This window comes from Mya arenaria, chromosome 8, assembly GCF_026914265.1.
Source record: "Mya arenaria isolate MELC-2E11 chromosome 8, ASM2691426v1".
NCBI lineage: Eukaryota > Metazoa > Mollusca > Bivalvia > Myida > Myidae > Mya > Mya arenaria.
The window spans coordinates 31518692-31545904 of NC_069129.1; the positions used below are offsets into that span (position 1 = coordinate 31518692).

At 36.1% G+C, this 27213-nt stretch overlaps 2 protein-coding genes and 1 non-coding gene across 3 annotated transcripts; 1 reads left to right on the top strand and 2 right to left on the bottom strand.

The window, feature by feature from the left end:
- Positions 1–299: 299 nt before the first annotated feature.
- LOC128245056 (uncharacterized) lies at positions 300–1830 on the bottom strand. Its single transcript, XM_052963263.1, has 2 exons — positions 975–1830; positions 300–772 (listed from the first exon to the last, which is right to left on the bottom strand). The coding sequence occupies exons 1-2, from the start codon at positions 1783–1785 to the stop codon at positions 624–626; spliced, it is 960 nt and encodes a 319-aa protein (XP_052819223.1). The 5' UTR covers positions 1786–1830; the 3' UTR covers positions 300–623.
- Positions 1831–9274: 7444 nt separating this feature from the next.
- Positions 9275–20985, top strand: LOC128244885 (uncharacterized). Its single transcript, XM_052962994.1, has 4 exons — positions 9275–9334; positions 9707–10169; positions 11443–11565; positions 19726–20985. The coding sequence occupies exons 1-4, from the start codon at positions 9332–9334 to the stop codon at positions 20142–20144; spliced, it is 1008 nt and encodes a 335-aa protein (XP_052818954.1). The 5' UTR covers positions 9275–9331; the 3' UTR covers positions 20145–20985.
- Positions 20986–26215: 5230 nt separating this feature from the next.
- Trnar-acg (transfer RNA arginine (anticodon ACG)) lies at positions 26216–26288 on the bottom strand. Its single transcript has one exon. It is a non-coding gene; the product is annotated as a tRNA-Arg (tRNA).
- Between the last annotated feature and the right edge of the window lie 925 nt (positions 26289–27213).

A 27213-nucleotide genomic window follows, 5' to 3' on the forward strand; every position in this document is an offset into this window, starting at 1 on the left:
TTTGAATACGTGCAAATTGAGAATCGTTTTAAGTCCTTGACCCCCACATAAACAACCCTCGAATACGTGCAGATGGACAATCGCTATTAGTCCTTATCTGACCGATATCTAAACCACCCTTGATTACATCGCCGTAGGTCCTTGCATGACACTTCTCTTAATACTCCGATATGAATATGGTAACTTTTGTTTCAAGTGGCAAACTTTGATATAATTGATAAACATGTACAAGTAGATACATTCTTCAATCCTTGCCGATATTTTTAAAAGCTTATAAACAGATACATATATAGGGTCCTACCATTTATGTGGTATAACTCTTAAAATCTGTCCAATGAGGCACGCAAACATACATACGTATGTTAAACACACGATATTTTTATATCACGTTATTGAACAGATAAACAATGTGTAAGCATATGCATAAGCAAAACATGTGTAATGTTCTATAATGCTCATTTTTTTCATTATACAAATACAGTATACAACTCAATGGAATAAATGTCATGGATCGATGATAAATATGTAAAAGGTATCATGCATGTTTATATCATACTGCTTGTACTACAACTGAAAACAATGCTTGCACTTTGAGCAAAGGTCAAACTGTACAAAGACACTAATTAAAGTTTAGTGTTGTTCTGGTCAGTTGTGTCTGGACTTATTGTACGAAGTTTCCGCTTTTCTTTCTCGATTAAAGCAACGAGGATACCGCATATTGCTATGGCAGCCAGAAAGCCGACAGCACTGCCAGCGATAACTCCTGTCGAAACTGAAACAGAGAGGGAATGCATCTCACATAGACTCCAACTGTTATAATGTTACTACTTTATATGTTCTACTGTATTGTTTAATGAATTGTGGAATTCTTTTTTATGGAAAGGGTCATTTCATGTAAGCTATTATGTAGATATTTAATCTTAACTAATTCTAAGACGAAAAACAAACAAGAAAACAACAGCATCAGCGAATACCTGACGGACCGGAGGCTTTTTGTTCAGAAGATGCTGTTGGTTCAGTTTGGTACGACGTGGTTATTGAAGACGTCACCATGTTGTAGGAAATCACTGGATGCATCGATGAATGCGTTCGGTCGATTGCCGAGCTCTCTACGGATTCAGACATTGAATTGCTAAAGACCATTAGAGGTGTAGCTGACAGTGGCCATGTGGATGAAACTATTTCAGGTAAATCTGTTATGCCGAAGAACGTTTCGGATGGGGTCACTGTTGACTCACTCTTTGCCATAGTATGTGTATTGTGTTGATTGGATTGCTGTTTTATTGGCGTCGAGTAGGTGGTAGATGCTGTCGTACTTGAACTTGAGATTTTCGAATGTTCAGTTGTTGTAACCAGTATTCGCAATGGTTTTGACATTGCTATATTTGAATCGGTTGATAGTTGCATGACTGCCTTAAAACCCTTCGACACCTTTGTTGAACTTGGTGATAAACAAGAGTCTGTCGAACTGTAAAGCGCTGAAACTGTACATATATTACTGCACTTCTGGTATTGAGCACCTGCGCCCTGGTTAAATCCGCAGTCGTTCAAGCACTCGTCTAGAGGTTGTAACTTATTGCAACAGAGTCCCCTTTGTCTCTTTGCAAGGTAAAGATCTCCCGAACTGTAGCAATGACAATCAGTACAGTTCCATGGCAACCAATCGCTCCAGTCGCACAGGTTTTGGAGCGTTTGATTGGTTTGTTGAAACACACATGTACAATTTGTTTCATTGTGTATTAAAACAAAAATTGACAGAGCTATTATCACAAACAGATTCCACATATTAAATATATTCTAGCGTACCTCCTTTAAATTTCCAACATCAGCGTCTTTAAAGGCGTTATTTTGAATGCTATGATAACATTTACTGATTAAAATAAGGGCTAAATACCACCATGAATAAAAAAAATACCATATCAATGATATAGTTGAGGGTCTAGCTGTTAGTCAAATCACATTTGAAGTGTTGTAGAGATTATTTAATCTGGTTTGATATTGTTGATAATAATTTTGATGACTTCGTTAAGCCACTGGTCAAGTTATCAGGTACGGTTGATACTTAAAGGTAACCAGCTTTATTTTAAAAGATATCAAAAAGGTATCTATGCATGGAAATAAATAAAGTTAAACATTACTAAAAAAACAATTTTTAAACTTATTCGTTTTATTTCTCTCCCTAATTCCATATGCTTTTGAGGTATTGTTTTCAAACTGCACACACATTTTCATGGTATCGACTGTGTTGAGAAGAATTGCTGTGCAAAATAAACATAATTTTTTTTATGGTATTGTAAGAGTTAGTGCCCTCTGATGACTACTTTTGTACAATTCATTACTGGGACAATTCTTCTTTTCTCCATAACTCAATTTGTGTTTGAGGTATTGACTCCAATTTTATACACATGTTGACAGTGTGGAGGATAAGTGATGTGCAAAAACACACACGTTATTTTGTTATTGAATTTGTGTATGAAGTAATTGCCCCTTGATTATTTTTATACTTTAAAAAAATCATTAACTCTATATGTTTTGCGGTTTTGGCTGTAATGTTAATACGCATATTGACGATGTTGAGGAGAAGTGCTATGCAGAAAAGACAATATTTTGTATATCTTAATTATATAGTTATTGCCACTTTGATATCTTCCATAGTTATTTCTTTTTAATTCTCCCCATAACTGTATATGTGTTTGGGTTGACATCAACTGACATCAACTGTACAAAAAACATTAGTTTGTGCCTTCATATCGACATAAGGCATTCAATGATCATGCATCACTCCTTATACTTCATATAAGTAGGTGGTGACAACATACAGTAATAACTCTAGTTTGTTTTGAATAATTCCGTGTATTTCATATTTGTAATGCATGTGGCGCGACAATTTATCAACACGCGTCATCATTTGTTGATTCAAAACTAATGAACATTCTTGCCAAAACTTGCGCTTGGGTTATTCTCATATATCCAATAAATAATGTTCAAACTCTTAATTTAGCCGTTATCGTAAATAAATGTACACGCCATGTGCAGTTTTATACTGCTTGTTCGTCAAAACCCGCGGACTAGTTCTCTGTGCCGATAATCCATGGCATTTTATACCAGAACAGTATGCGATCGAAATGATCGAAATGAATGAGTGTAGATCGAGACATGTCGATCCATTTTCAAGATCGTTCCAAAATCAGATGGAAAATGTCATCGAAGTTGATCGATCAATATCGTTCGAATACACTTGAAGTGGTAACAGACATGGAGATTAATTGAAAATGTCGATAAAACAACAAACACTTGTTTTATGGACAAACATTACATAATGGTATTTTAATTAGACATTTATTTCAATTTTCAATTGCCTACTTAATCTTAGCACTAAAACGGGAAAGTTTCTTCCCTTACACATAGATGTGCCATGTCAAAATAGAAATACAGAAGCGTGTTCAATGTCAACTGGATAAACAACTAAGGTTTGTGCTTACGAAAAACGGTACATTTGATAGTTATCTACGAATGGGTTAATCAAATGTTGTTGTTTTCTGTTCGCAAACATTATTCCAGTTTAGAAACATTATTTTAAATCGAATTATTTCATAAACGTGTGAACGAAAGCACGCACGCAGATTGTGACCGACTGAAAGTGGAAAATCGCACAAGTGTTTATGGGGACTCTGAACACTGGATGCAAGATTTTTTTGCCACTTGAACCCCTATTTTTCAAAAAATATTAAGTCCCTATTAACAAGATTAAGCTTAGTTCACTTTTCTTTCCGAATCATTTGTGTAATATTGACATTCTTAAAGCTGCGCTGTCACAGACTTTTTAAAAAAAAAAAAAATTGTATTGGAACGAGCCAATTTAAGCGAAAATGCATGTTAACCAGTCATATAAGGCTGCTGACAAAAAAGATCGCAGATTTTTATATTTATTTTCAAAAATTGATGTTTTATGCATTTTTCTTAAACCGTTAGTAAAACATTAATTTTCGAACGGAAATATGAAAATCTGCAATCTGATATTTTGTCATTGGTTTGCAGATATTTACTCATTCCAAAACAAAAAATAAAAAAGTTGTAAAAACGGTAAATCTGTGAGAGTGCAGCTTTAAACGTTTTGTTTTACTTCAAAAGGAATTTATATTTATGATATTCACGATTATTTTTTTTCTTAAGTAAAACCAAGACTAAGTAAGAAATTTAGCTTAATGATGAAAGCTACTGGAGCTTTAGCGCCTTTAAGAAGTTGGTGCTATATGTTCAAGAAACTATATTATAAAATATTAGCAGCTTTTGAATGGCTAACGCAACATTCTTTACTTCTTGAGATAATCGACATGCCTTTAAAAGTTGAGGTCATTTTGCCAAAGCGTTCTTCAGATATTGATCGGAAACCGATTTTCAGCTTCAGGTCACCACCAACATGACCTTTGATCCACTGATGTCGAAATTAATATGGTTTATCTGCTGGTCATGACCAATTATACCACCAAGTTTGAGGTCCCTGAGCCAAAGAGTACTTCATATATAAAATGATTTTTAATTGAAGGTCACCAGGACCTCGACCTTTGACCCATTCACCTAAAAATCAATATAGTTCATATCATGGTCATGACCTACCTACCTAGAAAGTTTAAGATCCCTTGGCCTAAGTGTTCTTCATAAATTGATCGGAAACTGATTTACAGCTGAAGGTCACCAAATTATTGACATTTGACCAACTGGCCTCAAAATCAAAAGGCTTTATCGGCTGTTCATGACCAACATAAAATGTTTAAGAACCCTAGACCATAGCGTATTTTAGATATTGACCGAAAACCGTGAGGACGATTGGATGGACGATCAGAGGATCAGATAACTATATGCTAACCTTTGGCGCTTAACATCCCTGGTTTTGTTATACTAACAATTGTAAAGTTAATGTTTTAGTTATGAGTTAAAGGTTATACAAAAACAACAATATTGGCTACAACCAAATCAATAGATTGGCCAATAATAAGATAACATTTTTTTCAATAAGAAATAACACTGCCCAATGATTTCTGAATTCTCCGAAAACCTTCACAAGTTGCAATACTTATTTTGGCAAGTAGTTGAACTGCCGCACGCCATTCATGTCTATTTTAACCCTGATTTAAAACAGTTATATATATTAAGTCGGTGTCAATATTTCAAAGACGACAAAAAAGTATGTTTCGAATCGTTGGATTATTTGTATAAAGGACGAAGAGTCGTAAACCTTTCTAGACTTGTTTGTTGCTCCCTTTTGGTGAATATTCCTGCTACAGAAAGTAGTTGGTCTATGGCCTAAAATAGAATGTTGTTTCTTATTATACTGACCAAAATAATAGAGTCAGTAGGTCGGGACCTTTGCTTCTAAGTAAAATTGTGCCGTGATATCATTATCACAATTAAAACCATCGCATTTTGTTTGGGCAAACGTTGACTAGAGGGCTTTATAAGAAACACATCTTTAAACTATTGAAAATATATACTTTAAACGACAAAACAAATTTGGATCAAAGACAAGCTTTTTGGCCATACACAAATGGGGTTGGTGCAAAAATTAAAGTTGATCACGAAACCTGAAACAATCAAATGTTATGTTTCACCTAACCTGAATCCACAGTCTTATTGTCAAGCACCTTTTTTTATTAGCATTAAAAGCATCTCCAAGAAAACACAGCAGATATTGAGAAGAGGCATACTTTTCCGTTCTTTTATCTCGTTGCATGTTTTTGTATTAATTAGTTGTTCTTGAATGACGTAAATGATAAAAGTAAACGTGCTTCTCTTTCATAACCCTCATTGTTTTTGCATATATTGCTACTTGCTTGATGCTTGTATATTCTAAAATTAACCTATGTGTTTTTGATATTATTCTGCTGAAGTATTCTACTTATGGAAATGGGTCGAGCACATGGCCTGTTTTTTCCAAAACTCGGTTAATAAATGAAAGCAATAATTTCTTTTTCATAACTAAGTGAAATTTTGAAGGGGCAGGTCTCAACTTGTTTATAGAATGATGACACTTCTTTTATAACTTTTGGATATTTATCTTCTTTCTATACACTGACTAACTGAAACCACAGTTGCCCCATTGTTTATGGTGCATGAAAAGGCCATATTTGACCGTATCCTTGTTTGTGGTTGCATTATACTAATTCATTTATAATGTCACTGGTTCGAATTGGTCAAGGTAGTTAGATTCCAGACGGCGCATAATAATTCGTATTAAATTAGCAACAACAAAGTACATTGATGTTTTTTTTTTACTTTTCAAGTAAATGGAATACACAAATACTACATTGAAGTAGTTACAGAAGAGGATATATGATTCATTAATTGACGGATCTAAAGTCCGTGATATATTTTGTCCATGTTTTTTTTCATATCCTATAGCTACGTGGCCACATTTTCAGTTTAAAGAACCGCCATAATAACGCTAACATCTTTTATACGCCCCCTTTATAGCGTCTTTGATGGTCTCTAAACAAAGTGAGAAGTCACGTGATTTCAAAGGGGTTTTCACATGGGTCACAACCGATGTAAACAAACATTTAAAATATGTTAATTTCTACTTTTCAATTTTTACTTTTTTTTGAAAGAAAATATATGAACAGATTTCTTAGCCTATAAAAAACTATGCTATTTACTGTTTCTACACATGTAGATATTTTAGATTCGCTATCATTTTTATGATGCACCCGTGGCTAAAATTTCAGCGTTGCATCGTTCAACGAAATATCGTCAAGTTTGAATTTTGACCAAGGATTGGATCAGTTGTGACCCGTTGTGACTCATGTGAGAACCCCTTGAAAGTCACGTGATTCCTCATCCTGTAAACAACGAGTATGTTAGCCACGAGAAATGCTCATAAGTAGAGGTATCTACGGCTTTAAATGTGTTCAAATACAATTTTGTTCGTATGTGGACGTTCTCAATCGTTGCGTCCTTAGAAAATGATTATATTTTCCACCTGCATGGGTAATTTGTTCTTGGCTGCTTGGGAACTGAAACAACCTGTCTATTGTTATTGAGAATTAATAACGAATACATAAAACGGCATATCATATACAGGAGTGATTAAAAGCAATTATTACAGCCGTAATTTACATGCGTGTCACTCGCGCAGCTGATACTTTTTATAGCAACGACAAAGCGTTCGATTTTATTGGATTGAATGCTGCATTGGTTCTTCGGATACATTTCCTATATGGTATTATGTTTGAAAGAGGCTTGGCATTTTTTTTCCAAATCTTTGAGAATATTATATATAATTTAAAGATCTTTTTAATCAATGACGTGCATACGGTACGTGACATTGTAATGTTTAAAACTACAATAGGTCAGTAATCAAACATAATTGTCTAAATTACTTAAATTATAATATAATCAGTAAAAACTCTTCGTGCTGTTAATCTGGCCCCAATTTCTCGAAACTTCTTAAGTCCCTTATAACAGGATTAAGCTAATCTCACTATTTTTATAATTCTATAAAAATGTGTTCTATTTACTTCTTCAAGAATTTTTAGAAATTATGTAGGAATAATCTGTATGATTATCAGAATAAACCATTTTTCATTTACTAATAAACATTTTCAGTATGTATTTTGGCTAATTGAAATAAGCGACTTAAGTCCGTTAAGCTTAAGAAGTTTCGAAAAATTGGGGCCAGAGCTCATATTATAAATATCAAAATGACCTACTGCGGATAATATAGAGGATAATGGAGTTGTGCCGATTATTTTTTTTATATTTTTCCGAGTTCGAATTAACAGCATGTACAGCTGTAACGTTTTATCAATCTTTTTTGGCGAAATATGATATATTTATACCGTTTGAAAGGTATATTTGAGATCTTTCTATCTATGTTTTAGTCCATTTCTTGCATTAGTCTTCAGTTTTAAGTAATATGAATTGCGTTTTCTTCTCCAAAACGTGTATTATATGTCGTGCTGAAGTGTTCTCTATCAACCAATCAGCGAATCCCTTATGTGTCATCTGACCCTTGATTTTCCAGCATTGTACAAAAGGCGCACTGTTTTTAGAATGTGATATATTTTAAAAACTTTCCATATTCTTAAGTGTTCTTAGTTTCAATGACTGAATAATCAACAACAATTCAATATAGACATTTTTGTACAATATGTTTTTGCATGTGACGTCACTCATATACCAATACTTAAAAGACAAGTATTACATTCATAATACAAATAACAAGTATACTTTATAAATATCTCAATGATATGTCTACATATGTTTGCAATGTGCTGTGTTGTATAATATTTCTTAACATTGAAAAATAAAAAAAAAAACAAAACAAATCTGTGTCGATTACTGAAAAATGCATTGATATTTCTTATTATCGTTTGTATTTTAAAAAGATAAAAAATTATTATGAAATAAAATCCGTGACAAATGCTATGTTTTTGAAGGCAAATTGATTATTTAGTTAGTATTCAAATTGTTAAAGTTCGATTGCTAAAAGCAGCTGAAAAGTGATATCAGTCACTTTCGTGTCCATTTCCTTGGCAAAAACCAGCACTGTTCTTTTTGAGAAGCAATGAGAATGTTCCCCTGGTTGGATTCGATTCGATCTCTTTGATGAGAGGCAGATTGATAAAGCTTCCGTTGATATAAACCGATTTTTTAATAAAACATGTCCAAAAATTGATAAATTGTATTGGGTAAAATATTCTGTTTATTTTATTATACATTGAGACTAAACCTTCATAAGCACTTTAGTTTTCTTTAAACAAAAGGAGGGGGTACGGGTTTAAGGGATTAATTTGGAGAATCAATATTAATATTTATGAATTGAAAATTTTGTTTAGATATTGTTCTCTTTTATCTGTGTATCATAAGATCAGTAATTCACCGTTGGGCTAATCCCTACAGTTTGTATTGTACTGCTTTCAAAACTTCAAAACTCCATTGCCTTTTGGTATATTGTAATTATATAGCCGATATCTAAGACGAGTATGATCAAAATTATTAAAGTATACATAACCGTTGCCAAGAAGTGGGTTTTTTAGCAAAAGGCTAGCACGTTCTCAGCCGATCGGTTGCATGTCTTGGAAAGCATCTAGTTTGACAACGAAGGAAACTTATTGTTCCTCCTCATCAATTATGAATGAACTATTAATTGGACAAACGATAGAGACCATTACAGCTTGATAAGATCCTTCAACGTTTGCAAATCAATTATTTTATATCTGTTGTAACCTGTTTATAAGCAAACCGAGTTGACAATGCTGCCTCATTCCGGAAACCGGGGGATACATAATGTGGAGGAGATCCGGATAAGGCGTCAACTCCGGACACACGCAAAATGGTAAGAATTTCAGAAAGGAAATAACCAATGAATTTTGTATTATGTACTGACATCAGCTCGCTGCTTTCATTTATTTAAGGAGATTTAAGTAAATTGCGACATTTAACTATATTTCGTTGACACGCTTACATGCTTACGAAGCAATTCGTTTAATTCAAAATGACTAAGACTTAGTGTATTGTTTAAAAAAGTGTTCAATTTTTTTCTTAAAGTCTTTGGAATAAAATTTGATTTTCTAATAACTGTTGGATTAAAGCGTACTTGCAAACACTGGTTGCTTAAGAAAACAATTTATTGTAATAATCAACCAGCCTTTTTATAACTACCTACTTATACGTTTTTTCTTCTGTAATATTCCGCCCTGATTCACAGAGTTTTCAAAGGAATGAATGGTTCGTTCCAAACAGAAATGATGTTTATCTTGACTCGAAGACACGGATACAATACGCTCACCCTGCCTTCGTGTCTCAAAGCGTAGTTTCGGGAAACGTTCAACTGCAAACGTCTGCACCTACCATACCAAGCTGGCAAAAGGCTTCCGCCAAAGGACAGAGATATTCAGCAAATACAGACTCATTTGGGAGGCAGCTGAATGAAGCGAACGATGCACCGGTGAAGACGTTTGAATTACATAATGGCAAGGAAGGTTTTGTACCAGGCGTTAACACGACCGTTTGCCGCAACGGAAGAGTTTCTAACGAGCAAGCTGACTGTCACGAATACATTGGACGGGAAAAACTTTGCGCATGTTTCGGCACACCTTATTCTGGCCTTCTGAACAGCTATGCCAAAGTCTCTTCCGAAAGAAACTATGAATCCCTGACGTCCTATTGTGGTAAATATGATACCATTTTTTGAAGTTTTATATTGATGGAAAAGACTTGTAAATATTTTTATCTTATTTTTTGTTATTGACGAATACTACATTTTAACGCTGCACCACTGAAAACATTCATTAATGGTTGTCTCCGACAGTCCATTCGGTAAGTAAAAAAGAGTTCGTATTATTTTTGTTTTTGTCTACATCTTACATATTTAAAAAAGGAAAAACAGAACTGAGGTCAACAGCTTTCTCCTATTGTTTACATGTCACATTTACTGAACAGATCTTGAACCCCACATACGAATTTGCGACTTTTTGTGAGTCTTCACTTTTAACATGACTTGTCCCTCTAAATTGTACGATAACCTAGTGATGTCCGCCAGAGTTCAATAACATTTCTTACCGATTCAATTTGGCAGCAATAGAATTTGTTTCAGTCGATGTAAATGGCTTTGGAATGTTTCTGGAAATTGAATTTTATAAAAATGACGCTAATGTAATACAGTTTTAGGCAAAATTTTGCGCTGAGATCAGTGCAATAACACAGTGAACTTGCGATCAATGAAGAGAAGGGTGTCCTATTTCAAGGCGCTGATTTAAATACAATTATGGTTACATTTTTACTTTTAAATATCTTAGAGCAGAAAGGTTTAGAGGAACTAACGAACGAGTGTGAAGGTTGATATTTTGTGTTCTATTCTCATCTCTTTTTTCAATAACTATCGATAAGTACCTTGTTTAGAACTCTCGATATGTGAATAATATATATGTTACCACAAATTAATTATAGTTGGTGTAAAATAATATCATAATGTTTATTATGCGCTGCTTAGTGGTATTTGTTTTCTGGTCATGGAATTAAGAACAGAACAGAACAGAACAGAACATGGCATATTTTTATTACACATAACATTTAAAAATTATCAACTTTTCTATATATTGCTGTACAATGCAGTGATATAGTACTTAATATCTAAACATGAAGAATACAAAATATGACTTAACTATTTTCATTGTTAACATACAAAATGCATAACGATGCAACAATAAATAACCTGACTTGAAAATCTTCATTATACTTAAGCGATTATTGAATCTGAAATTTATCGTAAACTGGCTATGAAGTTTGAATACTGAGTACCTTATAATAATAATAATATAGAACTTTCGTTTTATGATTATATAAGCATTTGTTCTAACTTTCGTTGTAAAAACAATTTTGTGGTAAGAACGAGTATACATATCTTATTTAAATCATTTAACACCAGCACATAAATTGTCACAGGTCCGTCACCCATGGGACCTCAAGAATGTTACGAACGTGACCACTATGCTCCTCCCTACTTTCCTCATCTGATGCCGTACCGACACGGAGGCGATCTAGTGGACATACGGCGAGCAAATCCAGGTATATCTGCTTTGTCTAGTTGTAAAAAAGTTACCTATTATATTCGTGTGTTTGGCCCCATTCTCTTGGCCTCTCAGATGTATCTGCTTCGTCTAGTTGTTACGGTTTCCCACTATTTTCGTGTGTTAATCCCCACTATTCTGGCCTCTCAGGTTTAGCTGCTTTGTGTAGTTATAATTTTTTTTTACTTCTTTTGTATTTTAGGTACAATTTTCTTGGTTTATTAGACACCATTCTCCTGACCTCTCAGGTACATCTGCTTTGTCTAGTTGGAAAGGTTTCCTACTAGTTCCGTGTGTAAAATCCCATTCTCCTGGCCTCTCAGGTATATCTGCTTTGTCTAGTTGGAAAGATTTCCTTCTAGTTCCGTGTGTTAGATCCTATTTTCTTGGCCTCTCAAAAAGGCCACCAAAACTGGTTAAAAATGTTTAGTTTCTTATTGGTGAAGAATTATTACTGATAAATGAAGACGACTCTTCATGATAAAGTATTGCTATAACTGTGCATGCGCATATACCCGCGCCTACTGTGTTTGCCTATGCAAAGGAGCAATTTCAGTGTGAACGTTAAAGCATTGTCCCGCCATGCAACTATTGACAGATCTATTTGATAGGACGGTTTCATTTTAAGGCTAATGCCATTTGGAAAGGGCAAACACCAAGTCGGTTTAGAATTTATCAAGTAATTTCTTCGTGAATAAGAAACCACTTTTGCTTCGCTGCGTTCCGCTACCTTAGGTTACTTATTCACAAATAAATTACTTAATGAACCCTAGATAAACCTAGTTTAAAAGTGTCTTTTTCTAATATTGTCAATATCACAATTTAAACGCCGCGTTTATGCTAATAATTTATATTATGCTAGTTGTGTGTAATATTCATTACAAGCTGATCAAGTCAACGTTTTATCAGCATACTCAATTAGAACATTGCCAATATACAAAGAACGTACGAGATGATATTAAATGACAATATAAATTGAGTATGTAACCAGTTTAACAACATTTTATATTAAGTGTTTGCTCGGTAAACCTCGTTTCCGCAAAACACCCTACGCTCGGGTCGGAATGAACCTATCTTACACTCTCGGCCATGGAAGATACTTATAATTTCACCATATCGAACTACTTCTTTGGAGCAATATAACGAGATAAACTCTACAATAAAGCATTTATGTTTCTTTTTTATAGAATAATTATGACAACCTTATTTTGAAATAAATGTAAAAGTCCCTCATTATCAACATTTTTTTCCAACGTACTTTTCATGGTCTCGAGGTTCTTGGCACGTGTCTCTACAAATTGGGAGATACTGACAACGTTATATAATATTCTTAGCGATAATCAGATATCCAGTTATAAGGATGTCCTGATAGATATTATTACAATTATTACGCTAGCTTATTTAATGACCAGATTCTTTAAATACACACGCATACGTTATTGACATTCTAAACTTATTAAACATATCTTTTACCAGAAATGTGGATCTTATTTTCAAGTTTAAGTAATTTGTCTGGAATAAAACCACAAATGTTTCATAATAATATCGAACGACTTTCTCAGTGCTTCAACCTTCATAATTCAAAGGAGATATTTGAACGTGCAACATAACACTGCTTCACTTTTAACCTTTTATATCAGCCGGTGCTGTGAACACACATTTATGGAAGTACATTTAAAACCGATGAGATGAACACTTATCATTTGTGGTATTGTTGTTCTAGCCGATAGAGTTAACACACATTTGTAGTAGTGTTGTTCTAGCCGATAGAGTTAACACACATTTGTGGTATTGTTGTTCTAGCCGATAGAGTTAACACACATTTGTGGTATTGTTGTTCTAGCCGATAGAGTTAACACACATTTGTAGTAGTGTTGTTCTAGCCGATTAAGTAAACACACATTTGTCGTATTGATGTTCTAGCCGATAGAGTTAACACACATTTGAAGTAGTGTTGTTCTAGCCGATAGAGTTAACACACATGTGTGGTATTGTTGTTCTAGCCGATTAAGTAAACACACATTTGTCGTATTGATGTTCTTGCCGATAGAGTTGACACACATTTGTAGTAGTGTTGTTCTAGCCGATAGAGTTGACACACATTTGTTCTAGCCGATTAAGTAAACACACATTGGTGGCAGTGTTATTCTAGCCGATTAAGTAAACACACATTGGTGGTAGTGTTGTTCTAGCCGATTAAGTAAACACACATTTGTGGTAGTGTTGTTCTAGCCGATTAAGTAAACACACATTTGTGGTAGTGTTGTTCTAGCCGATAGGGTACACACACATTGGTAGTGTTGTTCTAGCCGATTAAATAAACACACATTGGTGGTAGTGTTGTTCTAGCCGATTAAGTAAACTTACATTTGTGGTAGTGTTGTTCTAGCCGATTAAGTAAACATGCATTTGTTGTAGTTTTGTTCTAGCCGATTAAGTAAACATACATTGGTGGTAGTGTTGTTCTAGCCGATTAAGTAAACATACATTTGTGGTAGTGTTGTTCTAGCCGATTAAGTAAACATACATTTGTGGTAGTGTTGTTCTAGCCGATTGGGTAAACATACATTGGTGGTAGTGTTGTTCTAGCCGATTAAGTAAACATACATTGGTGGTAGTGTTGTTCTAGCCGATTAAGTATACATACATTGGTGGTAGTGTTGTTCTAGCCGATTGGGTAAACATACATTGGTGGTAGTGTTGTTCTAGCCGATTAAGTAAACATACATTGGTGGTAGTGTTGTTCTAGCCGATTAAGTAAACATACATTGGTGGTAGTGTTGTTCTAGCCGATTAAGTAAACATACATTTGTGGTAGTGTTGTTCTAGCCGATTAAGTAAACATACATTGGTGGTAGTGTTGTTCTAGCCGATTAAGTAAACATACATTTGTGATAGTGTTGTTCTAAATGATGTTGTGAATACACATTAATGGTAACATTATTCACACATTAGTGATAAAATTGTCCTAGTCGATGTGGACACACATTTTTGGTAGTACTCTTTTAGCCGATGAGGTGAACACTCATTTGCGGAAGTAGTGTTCTAGCCGATTTGGTGAACGCTCATTTGTGAAAGTAGTGTTCTAACTGATTGGTGAACGCTCATTTGCGGAAGTGTGGTTCAAGCCGATGTGGTGAACGCTCATTTGCGGAAGTGTGGTTCTAGCCGATATGGTGAACGCTCATTTGCGGAAGTAGTGTTCTAACTGATTTGGTGAACGCTCATTTGTGAAAGTAGTGTTCTAACTGATTTGGTGAACGCTCATTTGCGGAAGTGTGGTTCTAGCCGATGTGGTGAACGCTCATTTGCGGAAGTGTGGTTCTAGCCGATGTGGTGCACGCTCATTTGCGGAAGTGTGGTTCTAGCCGATGTGGTGTCTAACACATGAGGTGAACATACTTTTTTGGTAGTATTGTTATAGCACATGAGGTGAACACACTTTTTTGGTAGTATTGTTATAGCACATGAAGTGAACATACATTTTTGGTAGTATTGTTCTAGCACATGAGGTGAACACACATTTTTCGGTAGTATTGTTCTAGCACATTTTTGGTAGTATTGTTATAGCACATGAGGTGAACATACATTTTGGTAGTATTGTTCTAGCACATGAGGTGAACACACTTTTTTGGTAGTATTGTTCTAGCCTGTGAGGTGAACACACTTTTTTGGTAGTATTGTTCTAGCCTGTGGTGAACACACATTTTTGGTAGTATTGTTCTAGCACATGAGGTGAACATACATTTTTGGTAGTATTGTTCTAGGACATGAGGTGAACACACATTTGTGGCAGCATTGTTCTTGCTGATATGGCGAACATACGCTTTTGTAGAGTTGTTCTCGCCCATGTGCTGTTTAAGCCCATTAGTTGTGGGAAAAGGTTCTTAGCCAGTGTTTTTACGGGGATTTCTAAGCACGTCGTTAGTATGAATGTGTCTCAGTTTCTGTCTTTTGTTGCCACTTAACTACTGACATTAAATTGAATGCGTCTGTTTTAAACTTAAATATTAAATATAACGCCTATTTTATAATTAAAATTTGAAATGTTACTAGACTATTACACCTGATCTGACAACAGACACCGAAATTAAATTGCACTAAATGACATCTACACACGTTCTGAAAGTGGGTTGCATTTCTTCCATAATAATAATAATAATAATAATAATAATAATAATAATAATAATAATAATAATAAATAATAATAATAATAATAATAATAATAATAATAATAATAATAATAATAATAATAGATAATATACAAGTTATGATTATACTGCTGCAAGCCAGCTAAGTGCGTCGCGTCGCCCTTAACATCCATTTTTGAAGAGTCATTTTGTTTTTCATTCTCAGCAAATGTTATATCGTATCGTTTTGCAGTGATTTTGTGTCATACAGTTGTATTTACGTGATTTTTTGACACAAATATGATTCTGTTTAGTTTCATGTTTCATTTAGTTTCTATATATTTACATATTGCGAACGTCAATGTTCAAAAACCAAGGTCAGTACAACATAATGTTACAATGTAAACATCACATTCCGTGCTACATTCGTATATAAAGTTAATATGTTTGTGCGTCATATTGCATGTTTACGTTACAACAATCTGACATTGGCAAATGAGACAAACCGAGGTCTATTACAGAGTCAAATTATGTGTTCGTTCCTGGTAATTGCATCGTTGCATTTCGTTTGCCGAGTCGTTTTCCCTGTCGTGTCCAATGTAAATTTTATAATTATGTCTCCCCTTCGTTTGTGGTGTCTACTTACTTGTTGGAGATTTGTTTTAATGTCTCATTCGATATGTGGAACGTGCACTTCTTAACATACCGAACGGGCAATCGGAACTCCTCGGCCATTTTCCTTCGAAGCAACATGGGATGTTAATGAATGGTTTATAATGTCAGTATTCCTTGTATTTTACTACGCTGCAAGTATATCGAGTAGTAAATTCAGCAGTTAAGCCTAATGACTTTACTCTTAGGAATCTTAATGAAACACTTTACTGGGAATCAATTTGAACTTCATTACAGTAATTACACTTTAAGGCAACACATTTCATTAAAAAATATTTTTTTTTATAAATTTGACGAACTACTTTTACAAATACACCGGCAAACATCCGAGGCTCTTCAACTGGCAGATATTGACGAGGTGTTCCTTTTGACCGAAAAGGAACCATACGCCAGTTTCTTCCCTTGACTTTGCAATGACGTGATTGGATCACTGATTTAATCCAGAATCGAATCTCTTCTAATCGGTTATACAATTGAATACAGTTTCAGATTAAGTTTCAGTACATTGGCAATGTCAGTAAATACATGCCTTTTGCCAAACACAAACATTATAATATATACACAGATGGCCACACCAAATAAACCGAATTATATCTGATGAGTATATATAACATACATACATATAAAATAAATAAAGCAATACATTGCATCCAATCAAGAAGCGCAGATAGCGAGAGCATCAGTTCGTTTTACAAAGACTATACTAGCACCAACACTAATCTGTGTCAAATAGGCTACCTCATTTCCAAGTCTTATTTTCTCTCTGAAAGAGGACAATAGCAATAACATATCAATATATAAGTTCTTAATTTAATATTAGATACACAACCAAAACTCGAAAATAAAGGAGTTTAAGATACAAGATACAAGATACAATATTCTCCCACGTCAGATAAGTAGATCCAATAATTTAACCATGCTAGATATTCTTATCTTGCCCACGGGCGAAGATAAAATGCCCGTATGGAACTCCTTTTTAACGGTCACCACATTATAATTACCTCCCTTGTTGAAGACTGTCGTCAGTAGCATCAAGGAAATTTTGTCTTATGGTAATATTTAGAACGCTAATTAATTATTTCTCGCTTCAAATGTCACCATAAAACAGTTTTCACGCACCATTCAAGAAATAATGCTTCATTTTCCTTAGAACTATTAAAAAAGACCGATTTTACTATTATCATTAACTGGATAACTGCGCGCATATCCAAGATAACAACGTGCTATCACATATATATACGAAATTATTTTCACTAAGTACAAAAGAGTTCCAGCAAAAAATACATTTTTACTTAAATTTGTTTAACTGAGGTGGGAGAAAAAGCATCTACCATAGCCGCTCGCGCAGGGTTTTGCGGAAACTTGGTAAACCTCGTTTCCGCAAAACACCCTGCGCTCGGGTCGGAATGAACCTATCTTACACTCTCGGCCATGGAAGATACTTATAATCTTTATTTAAAGTCTGATATATGATAACAAGAAACATAAGCTTAATAAGCTATTTTCCGACATGAATAACATTCATACATAACAAAACATATCAATGCATAAACAACTACACTAAAACATTAATTACACAATTCAAAGACACAATAATTAAGATTCGTTTAAAGAATTCATTTTTGGGAAATTTATTCTTATTACTCATTTTATGATATGGTAACTGATAATGATTTTAAGGTATCAAAAACATAAATATGCGAATAAGGGAGGCGTGGTGATCCGAAATTACTTGGTAAAAATTGAAAGAGTTTAGGTGTAGAGGAAGAATACAGTCGCACCGTTGGCTCGAACTCCAAGGGACCGGCGAAAATACCTCGAGCCTCGAGAGTTCGAGCCAAGCGATAATACTTACATTCACTATTGAGAAATCGTTCCTTTTGATTCAGTTCGAGCCAACGAGGTTATCGAGCCAAGCGACTTCGAGCCAACGAGATTCTACTATATATAAAAAAGCGTTTTTTTTGCAATTAATGACAATAAAATAGTTTTTTTTTTCGAGTTAAAATTTTAAAAAAACTTATCTCTGAAATCACTGAATATATAATGTACTTTGTATTTTGTATTCTTGTTGTGAACATTGAAATTGTTTGAAGAAAAAGGCAATAAAAATATAATTAAACCTAACTCCTAATAGTTTTAAAGCTGCACTCTCACAGAATGATCATTTTGACAATTTTTTATGTTTTTGTTTTTGAATGAGCCAATTGTTGTGCAAATGTCTGGAAACCAGTGATATAAGACTGTTGACAAAAGATCAGATCTCAGTTTTCCATATTTACGTTCGAAAATTGATATTGTATGTCTAAAAGCGGTTACAAACGCCTTAAGACAAGTCTAATTTTCGGCAGTTTTCCAAACAATTGAGAAATGTTCTATAGTGAGTTGTTTAAAATGACTGAATTGAATGCATTAAGACCAAAATCAGCTCATTTTGAAACAATTTTTTTAAAACATGTAAAAACTGTCAATCAGTGATAGTGCAACTTAAAGGTTGAATTAAGAAAATAATAATGATGAAATGATTTTGCCGATTAACTATGCTGGTTGAGAGCCTAAATCGGAACACTTTTTGCACTATTTTTGAAATATTTTAAAATTATTGCTACATGTTTTGTTTTAATAAATTAATAATTTATTTTACTGGTACAGACTGTACCAATATACTGTGATTGTGGCAAGCATGAACGTTATTCCCCCGCGAGCCATGTATTAACATTTGAACATGAAATACTTTGAATGATAGCAGCATTTGAAATACTTACCGGAGTATCGTGTTCTTTGGAACTTGCATCTAAGGCAAGCGTCTTTATTGATTAAAATCGTAAATAAACCGATCGCGAATGGAAAAACGCTTTTATAACGGGTGTTCCATATTTAGGTACTGGTCCGATTTAGGTACTCACCCAGTGTATGAAGCTCATCTACATAGCTTGGTGAGTTTATAATGTCTGGCCACCAAACCTATCATAGGAAGTTGACAACACCATCTTGGCAGACTCGTTTGTAACTGTAATTGCTCCCGACAGCTGTTATTCCCTTCGTGTGATCTCTCAGTGGACTCTTGCCTTGAACCCGTAAATGTTTTCTGTTGTTTTCAGAAGTACAAATGGCAACAAAGAAAGAAAGGAATATGTCAATGCTTATCAGTGTGACTTCAAAAGGGTCTCTCACTTGGGTCACCATGGGTCAAGGCTAAGAAATATTTACATATATTTTCAATCAAAAAGTTATTTAGAAATTAACGTCACTTACTTGTTTGTTAACACCGGTTGTGACCCGTGGTGAGCCATGTGAGAACCCCTTTGAAGTCACGTGATTCTTCACCGTGAATATATAAGTGTGTTGTTTTGCAGGCTCGGGGCAGATTCAGCTGTGGCAGTTTCTTCTCGAGTTACTCGCCGATGCCTCAAACTACACCACGATCTCTTGGGAAGGCAGAGACGGCGAATTTAAGCTTATTGACCCAGACGAAGTTGCCAGACGTTGGGGAGAGAGGAAGAGCAAGCCCAACATGAATTATGACAAGCTAAGTCGGGCTCTCAGATACTACTATGACAAAAACATTATGTCAAAAGTACATGGCAAGAGATACGCATACAAGTTTGACTTTGTTGGTCTTGCACAAGCTATTCAACAGAACTCCGAGAGTCCACATTGCAGTCTAGGGGCAGATATGTGTGTAAATTCAACAGGGTCACAACCCCAAAATCACGCGGCACACAACGTAGACCGTGATTTCTCATATCAGCAAACTTACTCAAGAAACAAATGATGTCTTCACTTATGCGGCTTCAAAATGATCTGTAAATAACACCCTATTGAACTCTTTCTAAATATTGGCGATTTATTGGCCAGAGTTTATTACTCTTCACATTGAATGGCCTTGTTTTTGTTTTGTAACAAATACCCCATGTTTTTATGACAAACAATTGCCCCCTGGGACAAATATACACATGGGCACATTAACGCGTCTAAAAAATAACCAAAGGGTAAACTTGCCCAGTTGGGTGCATTTGCCCCTTGGGCCAAATATTTTCCCGAGGGGCAAATATTTGTCATAAAAACGGGGTTTCAGTGAGAGTTCATAAATAATTAAGAAACATGTGTACTACATAAGAGTATAATGGTTTGTGAAAGTTACTAAACAATTTTAGTAAGTAAACGCCTAGGTACGGCCGTAAACGCGCGTGTATCCGCAATCATTTGACGTTGACCAATGAAATGAAAAGAAATATCCCTCAGTATGCGAGTTCGTCTTTTGATTTGAATTTTTGTTCGTAATAAGATATGCATTAGTTTTATCTTTCTTCAAACTGGTAACTCAAATGCCTTCCAAAATACTTAAATTTATAAGAAAGGCTAAATATTAGTAACAAATACTAGTAGATAAAATACATGGCAAATACTACACAATTGAAGCGGAAATTCTATTTGAGTAAAATGTGCATTTTACCGTACGTCAATACCCTATTGGGGGCTTTAAAAGGCATCATAAATCTACAAGCGTCTTGATAGAGGCTCGTGAAATTCAATTCTGCAAAAAATCGAAGTGGAGTCGCATCAAACTTTTTACCCAGTTATCTCCCCTGACAAGTAGAATATAATTTATTACTATGAACGCAAAAAGCTGGATTTCAGCTATATATACATTTTTAAATGTTGATTTTAAAATTCAATGTGAATTAAGGTTGAAATATGAAAAATAAATATTCAAAATTTAAGATTCTTTACAAACTTGACCGATAATATATATAGTCGCGTGATTTGCATGGTGGCAGTTATAACTGTTCTGAAAGGGAAGTAACTATGGGTGGAGTTTGGAGTCGAATACAAGCAACCGGGTCAGTATCGATAGACATATTTTTTAAGGAGCACAATGCAATTTAACATTTCTTAGATTGTTATTTGCGAGATACTGAACTAAATATAGTATCTAGCTTTCATTGAAAGATTTGTTTATGTTTTAGGGTTCAGTTTTAACGAAGCAGCAAGCTATATTTTTCTGTAAATCGTCGAAACTGGAATCCAACATATTTGGTGTTCTCGTTCTTTTCTTTTATATTTGATTTGTCTTATTTCAAAACAGAGATATGGCATAATGGTATGCCTTTTTAAGCAGCGTAATATACAAATACAATCGGGTTTATGACCATTATATGCAACAGGGTACGACTTCCAGTTCGCAAGCATATAATGCTAATTTTTTAGCTTCTGAGTAGGAGTAACACCCTCTTGAATACCGAGTACTCGCGTCTTGAGTAAAGAGTACTCCTGTCTTAAGTAACGAGTACCCACGTCTTGAGTAACGAGTACTCCCGTCTTAAGTAACGAGTACCCCCGTTTAAGTAATGAGTACTCCCGTCTTAAGTAACGAGTACTCCCGTCTTAAGTAACGAGTACTCCCGTCTTCAGTAACGAGTACTCCCGTCTTGAGTAACGAGTACTCCCGTCTTCAGTAACGAGTACTCCCGTCTTAAGTAACGAGTACTCCCGTCTTAAGTAACGAGTACCCCCGTTTAAGTAATGAGTACTCCCGTCTTAAGTAACGAGTACTCCCGTCTTCAGTAACGAGGACTCCCGTCTTGAGTAACGAGTACTCCCGTCTTCAGTAACGAGTACTCCCGTCTTAAGTAACGAGTACTCCCGTCTTCAGTAACGAGTACTCCCGTCTTGAGTAAAGAGTACTCCCGTCTTCAGTAACGAGGACTCCCGTCTTAAGTAACGAGGACTCCCGTCTTGAGTAACGAGTACTCCCGTCTTCAGTAACGAGTACTCCCGTCTTAAGTAACGAGGACTCCCGTCTTAAGTAACGAGGACTCCCGTCTTGAGTAACGAGTACTCCCGTCTGTAGTAACGAGGATTCCCGTCTTCAGTAACGAGTACTCCCGTCTTCAGTAACGAGTACTCCCGTCTTCAGTAACGAGTACTCCCGTCTTCAGTAACGAGTACTCCCGTCTTCAGTAACGAGTACTCCCGTCTTCAGTAACGAGTACTCCCGTCTTAAGTAACGAGTACTCCCGTCTTGAGTAACGAGTACTCCCGTCTTAAGTAACGAGTACTCCCGTCTTGAGTAACGAGTACTCCCGTCTTCAGTAACGAGTACTCCCGTCTTGAGTAACGAGTACTCCCGTCTTGAGTAACGAGTACTCCCGTCTTGAGTAACGAGTACTCCCGTCTTAAGTAACGAGGACTCCCGTCTTGAGTAACGAGTACTCCCGTCTTGAGTAACGAGTACTCCCGTCTTAAGTAACGAGTACTCCCGTCTTGAGTAACGTGTACTCCCGTCTTGAGTAACGTGTACTCCCGTCTTGAGTAACGAGGACTCCCGTCTTAAGTAACGTGTACTCCCGTTTTGAGTAACGAGTACTCCCATCTTAAGTAACGAGGACTCCCGTCTTAAGTAACGTGTACTCCCGTCTTCAGTAACGAGTACTCCCGTCTTGAGTAACGAGTACTCCCGTCTTAAGTAACGAGTACTCCCGTCTTGAGTAACGAGTACTCCCGTCTTGAGTAACGAGTACTCCCGTCTTGAGTAACGTGTACTCCCGTCTTGATTAACGTGTACTCCCGTCTTAAGTAACAAGTACCCCCGTCTTCAGTAACGAGTACTCCCGTCTTGAGTAAAGAGTACTCCCGTCTTCAGTAACGAGGACTCCCGTCTTGAGTACTCCCGTCTTAAGTAACGAGTACTCCCGTCTTGAGTAACGAGTACTCCCGTCTTAAGTAACGAGGACTCCCGTCTTGAGTAACGAGTACTCCCGTCTTGAGTAACGAGTACTCCCGTCTTGAGTAACGAGTACTCCCGTCTTGAGTAACGAGTACTCCCGTCTTGAGTAACAAGTACCCCCGTCTTGAGTAAAGAGTACTCTCCGCTTGAGTAACGAGTACTACCGTCATAAGTACCAAGTACTCCCGCCTTGAGTAACGGGAACTACCGTCTTGAGAACCGATTACCCCCGCCTTGAGTAACGGGTATTACCGTCTTGAGTAACCAGTATTCCCCTCTTGAGTAACGAGTACCCGCATATTGAGGATCAAGTACCCCGTCTTGATTAGCGAGTACTCCCATCTTGAGTACCGTGTAACCTCGTCTTAAGTCCCGAGTACTCCCGGCTTGAGGAACGAGTTCTCTCGTCTTGATTCCCGAGTACTCCCGTCTTGAGTCCCGAGTACTCCCGTCTTGAGTAAAGAGAACCCCTTTCTTAAGTACCGAATACTCCCGTCCTAAGTAACGAGTACTCCCGTTTTGAGAACCGAGTCCTCCCGAGACCCCCCACCCCATGTAAAACTGCATTCCATAAAGGAGATTCTTCCTCACAATCACATTTAAAAGACAGATGTTGCTATCGTATTATAACGGGCACACATACGAACGAACGTCATAAAAGTGCACAGATGTTATCCGTATGTACATGGAGAAAGGCATGTCAAGGTTTGTATGAGCGATGGTTTTAACAAGTTCACAAAACAGTTCTTTTTATTTTGCTTTGTGTTTTAAAATATCAAATAAAACACCCTGTTTGCAAGGCCGTGTTAAAATCATCAACAGTATAAAAATGGAGAGAACAACACTCACCCAACTAAACAACACATTTTTTGTGTATGATAATTGGTACAATGTGTCAAGGGTAATACGAACGAATGTTTTCAACAAGTTCAGAAAACAATGCTTTTTATTTTGTCTGGTTTAGTAAATTCTCAAACAAAAAACACTGTTTGTAAGGTCGTGTTGATATCATCTACGTTATAAAACATTGGAGAGAAATATACATTAAAAAAGCCAACGTTTTATGTAAAGCGCACGTAACGGCTATTAACATGGCCTGAGTTGTATATGTACTTGTTAAAAACATTCGCCGAGTTTAGTTAGATCTACAAAAAATAAGTTCGCACTTATTTGACTCACTAGTTACGCCCTTTATATAGTCACGTAGTATTTTGGCGTGAAAGTGAAATCGTCCACATATTATTATTTTTTTTTAATTTGTACTTGAGAGTTGTTTAAACGATTTCAATAGCGGACTGATTACACATATGATGTTACTTCGGATTCATCACGTAATCTTCAACTGCCTCTAGACAACGGCACATCAGCTGTCAATCATAGTTACTTAGCGCATGTGCAGAGGAAATAGCGCACTATTGAAAATAGACGACTGTACCAAATAACAGTGTGTGTATACCACGTGATAAATACGTCATATATGCTACGTCGGAAGGCAATATTGTGCTAAAAATGAAGACTTAAATCAAAGGTAACTTTTGTTTTACAACACAATTTTAAATGAAACATAGCGCAGTCTACGCCGCTTACGGAGCCCCACCTTGGTTTCATTACCGGAGTTTGTTAAGGTGATAAGTTTTATCAAACACTTTGACAAACCTGTTTCCAAAATAATGTTTTGACAGTGCTCCGTCAGACGGCCGTATTGTGAACAGGTTTGTCGAAGTGTTTAAAGAAACTAAACTCTCGAGCAAACTCTGGTAAAAGACCGAAGGTGGGGCTCCGTAAGCGGCGTAGACTGCGCTATGTTTCATTTAAAATGATGAAAAAATAGTGAAGTTATCACTGTTTAAAGGTTTTTTTTTCAAATCGAATATTGCCTTCCGACGTAGCATTTATGACGCAATTTATTACGTGGTATACACACACTGAATAATATAGATCGATAAAATACTCTCTACGAAAATAATTGCTTGTATTCACCGTCAAATCTTCTCTACAAGATATGGAGCTACAGTAAATGGGGTTAATCCTCGAATATCATTGGCCCACAAATATGTGCGAACACCAATAAACAGTAGAATCATATTTGCATGCCGGGAGAAGCATTGTAGCCCCTAACATTGTTGCTATGTGTTGAAAATACTCAAACGCATCTTCCATTGAGGTTTCAATAAATTGAAAATGAAGATATCATTATGGTCTGCTGTTTCTCCGTTGAAAAGGTTTATCAGCATAAACCTCAAGAATCGGTGAATTTAGTTCCATACAGGACTGTTTATCTGTGTTCAACTTAAAGAATCTGATGTCGTGTCGTGCCTCCAATGATTCCTCGGCATGCATATGTTGTTGTTTTTCTATTACTACTGGGTGTTTCAACATGTTAACAAATCATGCCATTTAAATACTCTCTACGAACGCTTTTATTCAAAACGTTGACAATTTTGTAGGAGAATTAATATTCAATAGGGTGGGCACCATAACACTTCTTGTAAGTTTACGTTTGGGATTCCCTTATGAACGTCATCCAGGTTTAGAATAGTATCAACAAAAGCACGAGGAAAGTGCTTAATGTGAGCATCAACGAAAAATGTTTATTTAATGCACCAGTCATTTGAACCCCCCCCCCTCCAAAGTCCGGGGGTATACCGGGGATAGCCGGGGAAATGGGCCGTGTTTTTACCTTCCAGGTGGCCCCGTAGTGCCTGGTGAATGCGGTGGTTTTGTCTTCGCGCCAAAAATAGCGGGGAATGGGCCTTACCTAGGGTCCCTTGGGTGCGGGGGCATTTGGCGGGGATTTTACCAGCAGGTCGTCCCCACAGGGCGGGGATTTTCCCGGACTTGGCTGGACCGAAGTCAAAGTCCCCGCCATTCCCCGGACCTGGGGGCCGTGGCTACAATTGACTGGTGCATAATAAACATATCAGATTGAATATAAGTCATTCACACGTGTGTACAAATAAACCAAACGCTCAGCTACACCACCGATAGTTCCAGCGCTCGTTTTCATACCACTGTTAGAAGCATTGAGTAGGCATATATTTATGTTACACCGACTACTTTTTAATCAATCATTGACATAATCCAACATGTATGGGCCATAAGCTGTAATAAAATTTCGATCCCGGCAGGACTCGAACCTGCAATCTCCTGATTCGTAGTCAGGCGCCTTATCCATTGGGCCACGGGACCTGCTACAAGACGATAACAGGTATACGGTTAATCCACAGGTACACGCACAAGTACACATACAAGTACACATACAAGTACACATACAAGTACAAGTACACATACAAGTACACATACAAGTACACATACAAGTACAAGTACACATACAAGTACACATACAAGTACACATACAAGTACACATACAAGTACACATACAAGTACACATACAAGTACACATACAAGTACACATACAAATACACATACAAGTACACATACACGCATTGTTTCGCTACCGCTCTTATAAACACACATGGTTGAAGAACAAAACAAACTTAACATAAGTCCAGCAACCTATAAGAATGTGTTTCATTTCAATTACAATGGTAACTTTCTGAAACCAAAGCATTGTTTGTTGACTCTATGATTGCTCCTATTCTCTTTAATGAGAGTGCGTAGAATTGGGTATTATTCAAACATTTCACTTTAAATTTTGCAAATTAATTCTGGGTCTGCAATCACCACCCTTAATTGTATTGTATTGTTTATGGATTTATGATAAAGAAAGGCTACTCTTTTGTTTTCATTTTCACTACAATGTTTGAACTCCTACATCGGATCACCTGGTCAACCTTATCGAATGCATAGTGGTTTAAAACATTCAACCAATTTGGTTTTTCTTATAACAAACGTAACGGGTGTTTGAGTACACATGTAGAACTTTCTCCCTATATGTGGTGGCGGGGGTGGCGAAGCCCTAGAAATCAGTGTTATTTATTTTTCGCGTGCAAAATGGGAATTGTCTATAGAATACATAGGAAAAGTACATAGTAAAACTGCGATTGTCGAGGTATTGCAATACTAGGTAAACAATAACTGTTCTTCCGACCAATCGGCAGAAGTGATATATAACTTTATAATACGTACCATATTAAGTGCAAAGTTAGTTTTA

Bases quoted from the DNA above. Each gene is read 5' to 3' on its own strand.
- LOC128245056 (XM_052963263.1), bottom strand. From the start codon at position 1,785: ATGTGGAATCTGTTTGTGATAATAGCTCTGTCAATTTTTGTTTTAATA. The intron at 773-974 runs GTATTCGCTGAT...TCTCTGTTTCAG, and splicing joins AAAAGCCTCCGGTCCGTCAG to TTTCGACAGGAGTTATCGCT.
- LOC128244885 (XM_052962994.1), top strand. The intron at 10,170-11,442 runs GTAAATATGATA...AAATTGTCACAG, and splicing joins ATCCCTGACGTCCTATTGTG to GTCCGTCACCCATGGGACCT. The intron at 11,566-19,725 runs GTATATCTGCTT...GTTGTTTTGCAG, and splicing joins CATACGGCGAGCAAATCCAG to GCTCGGGGCAGATTCAGCTG.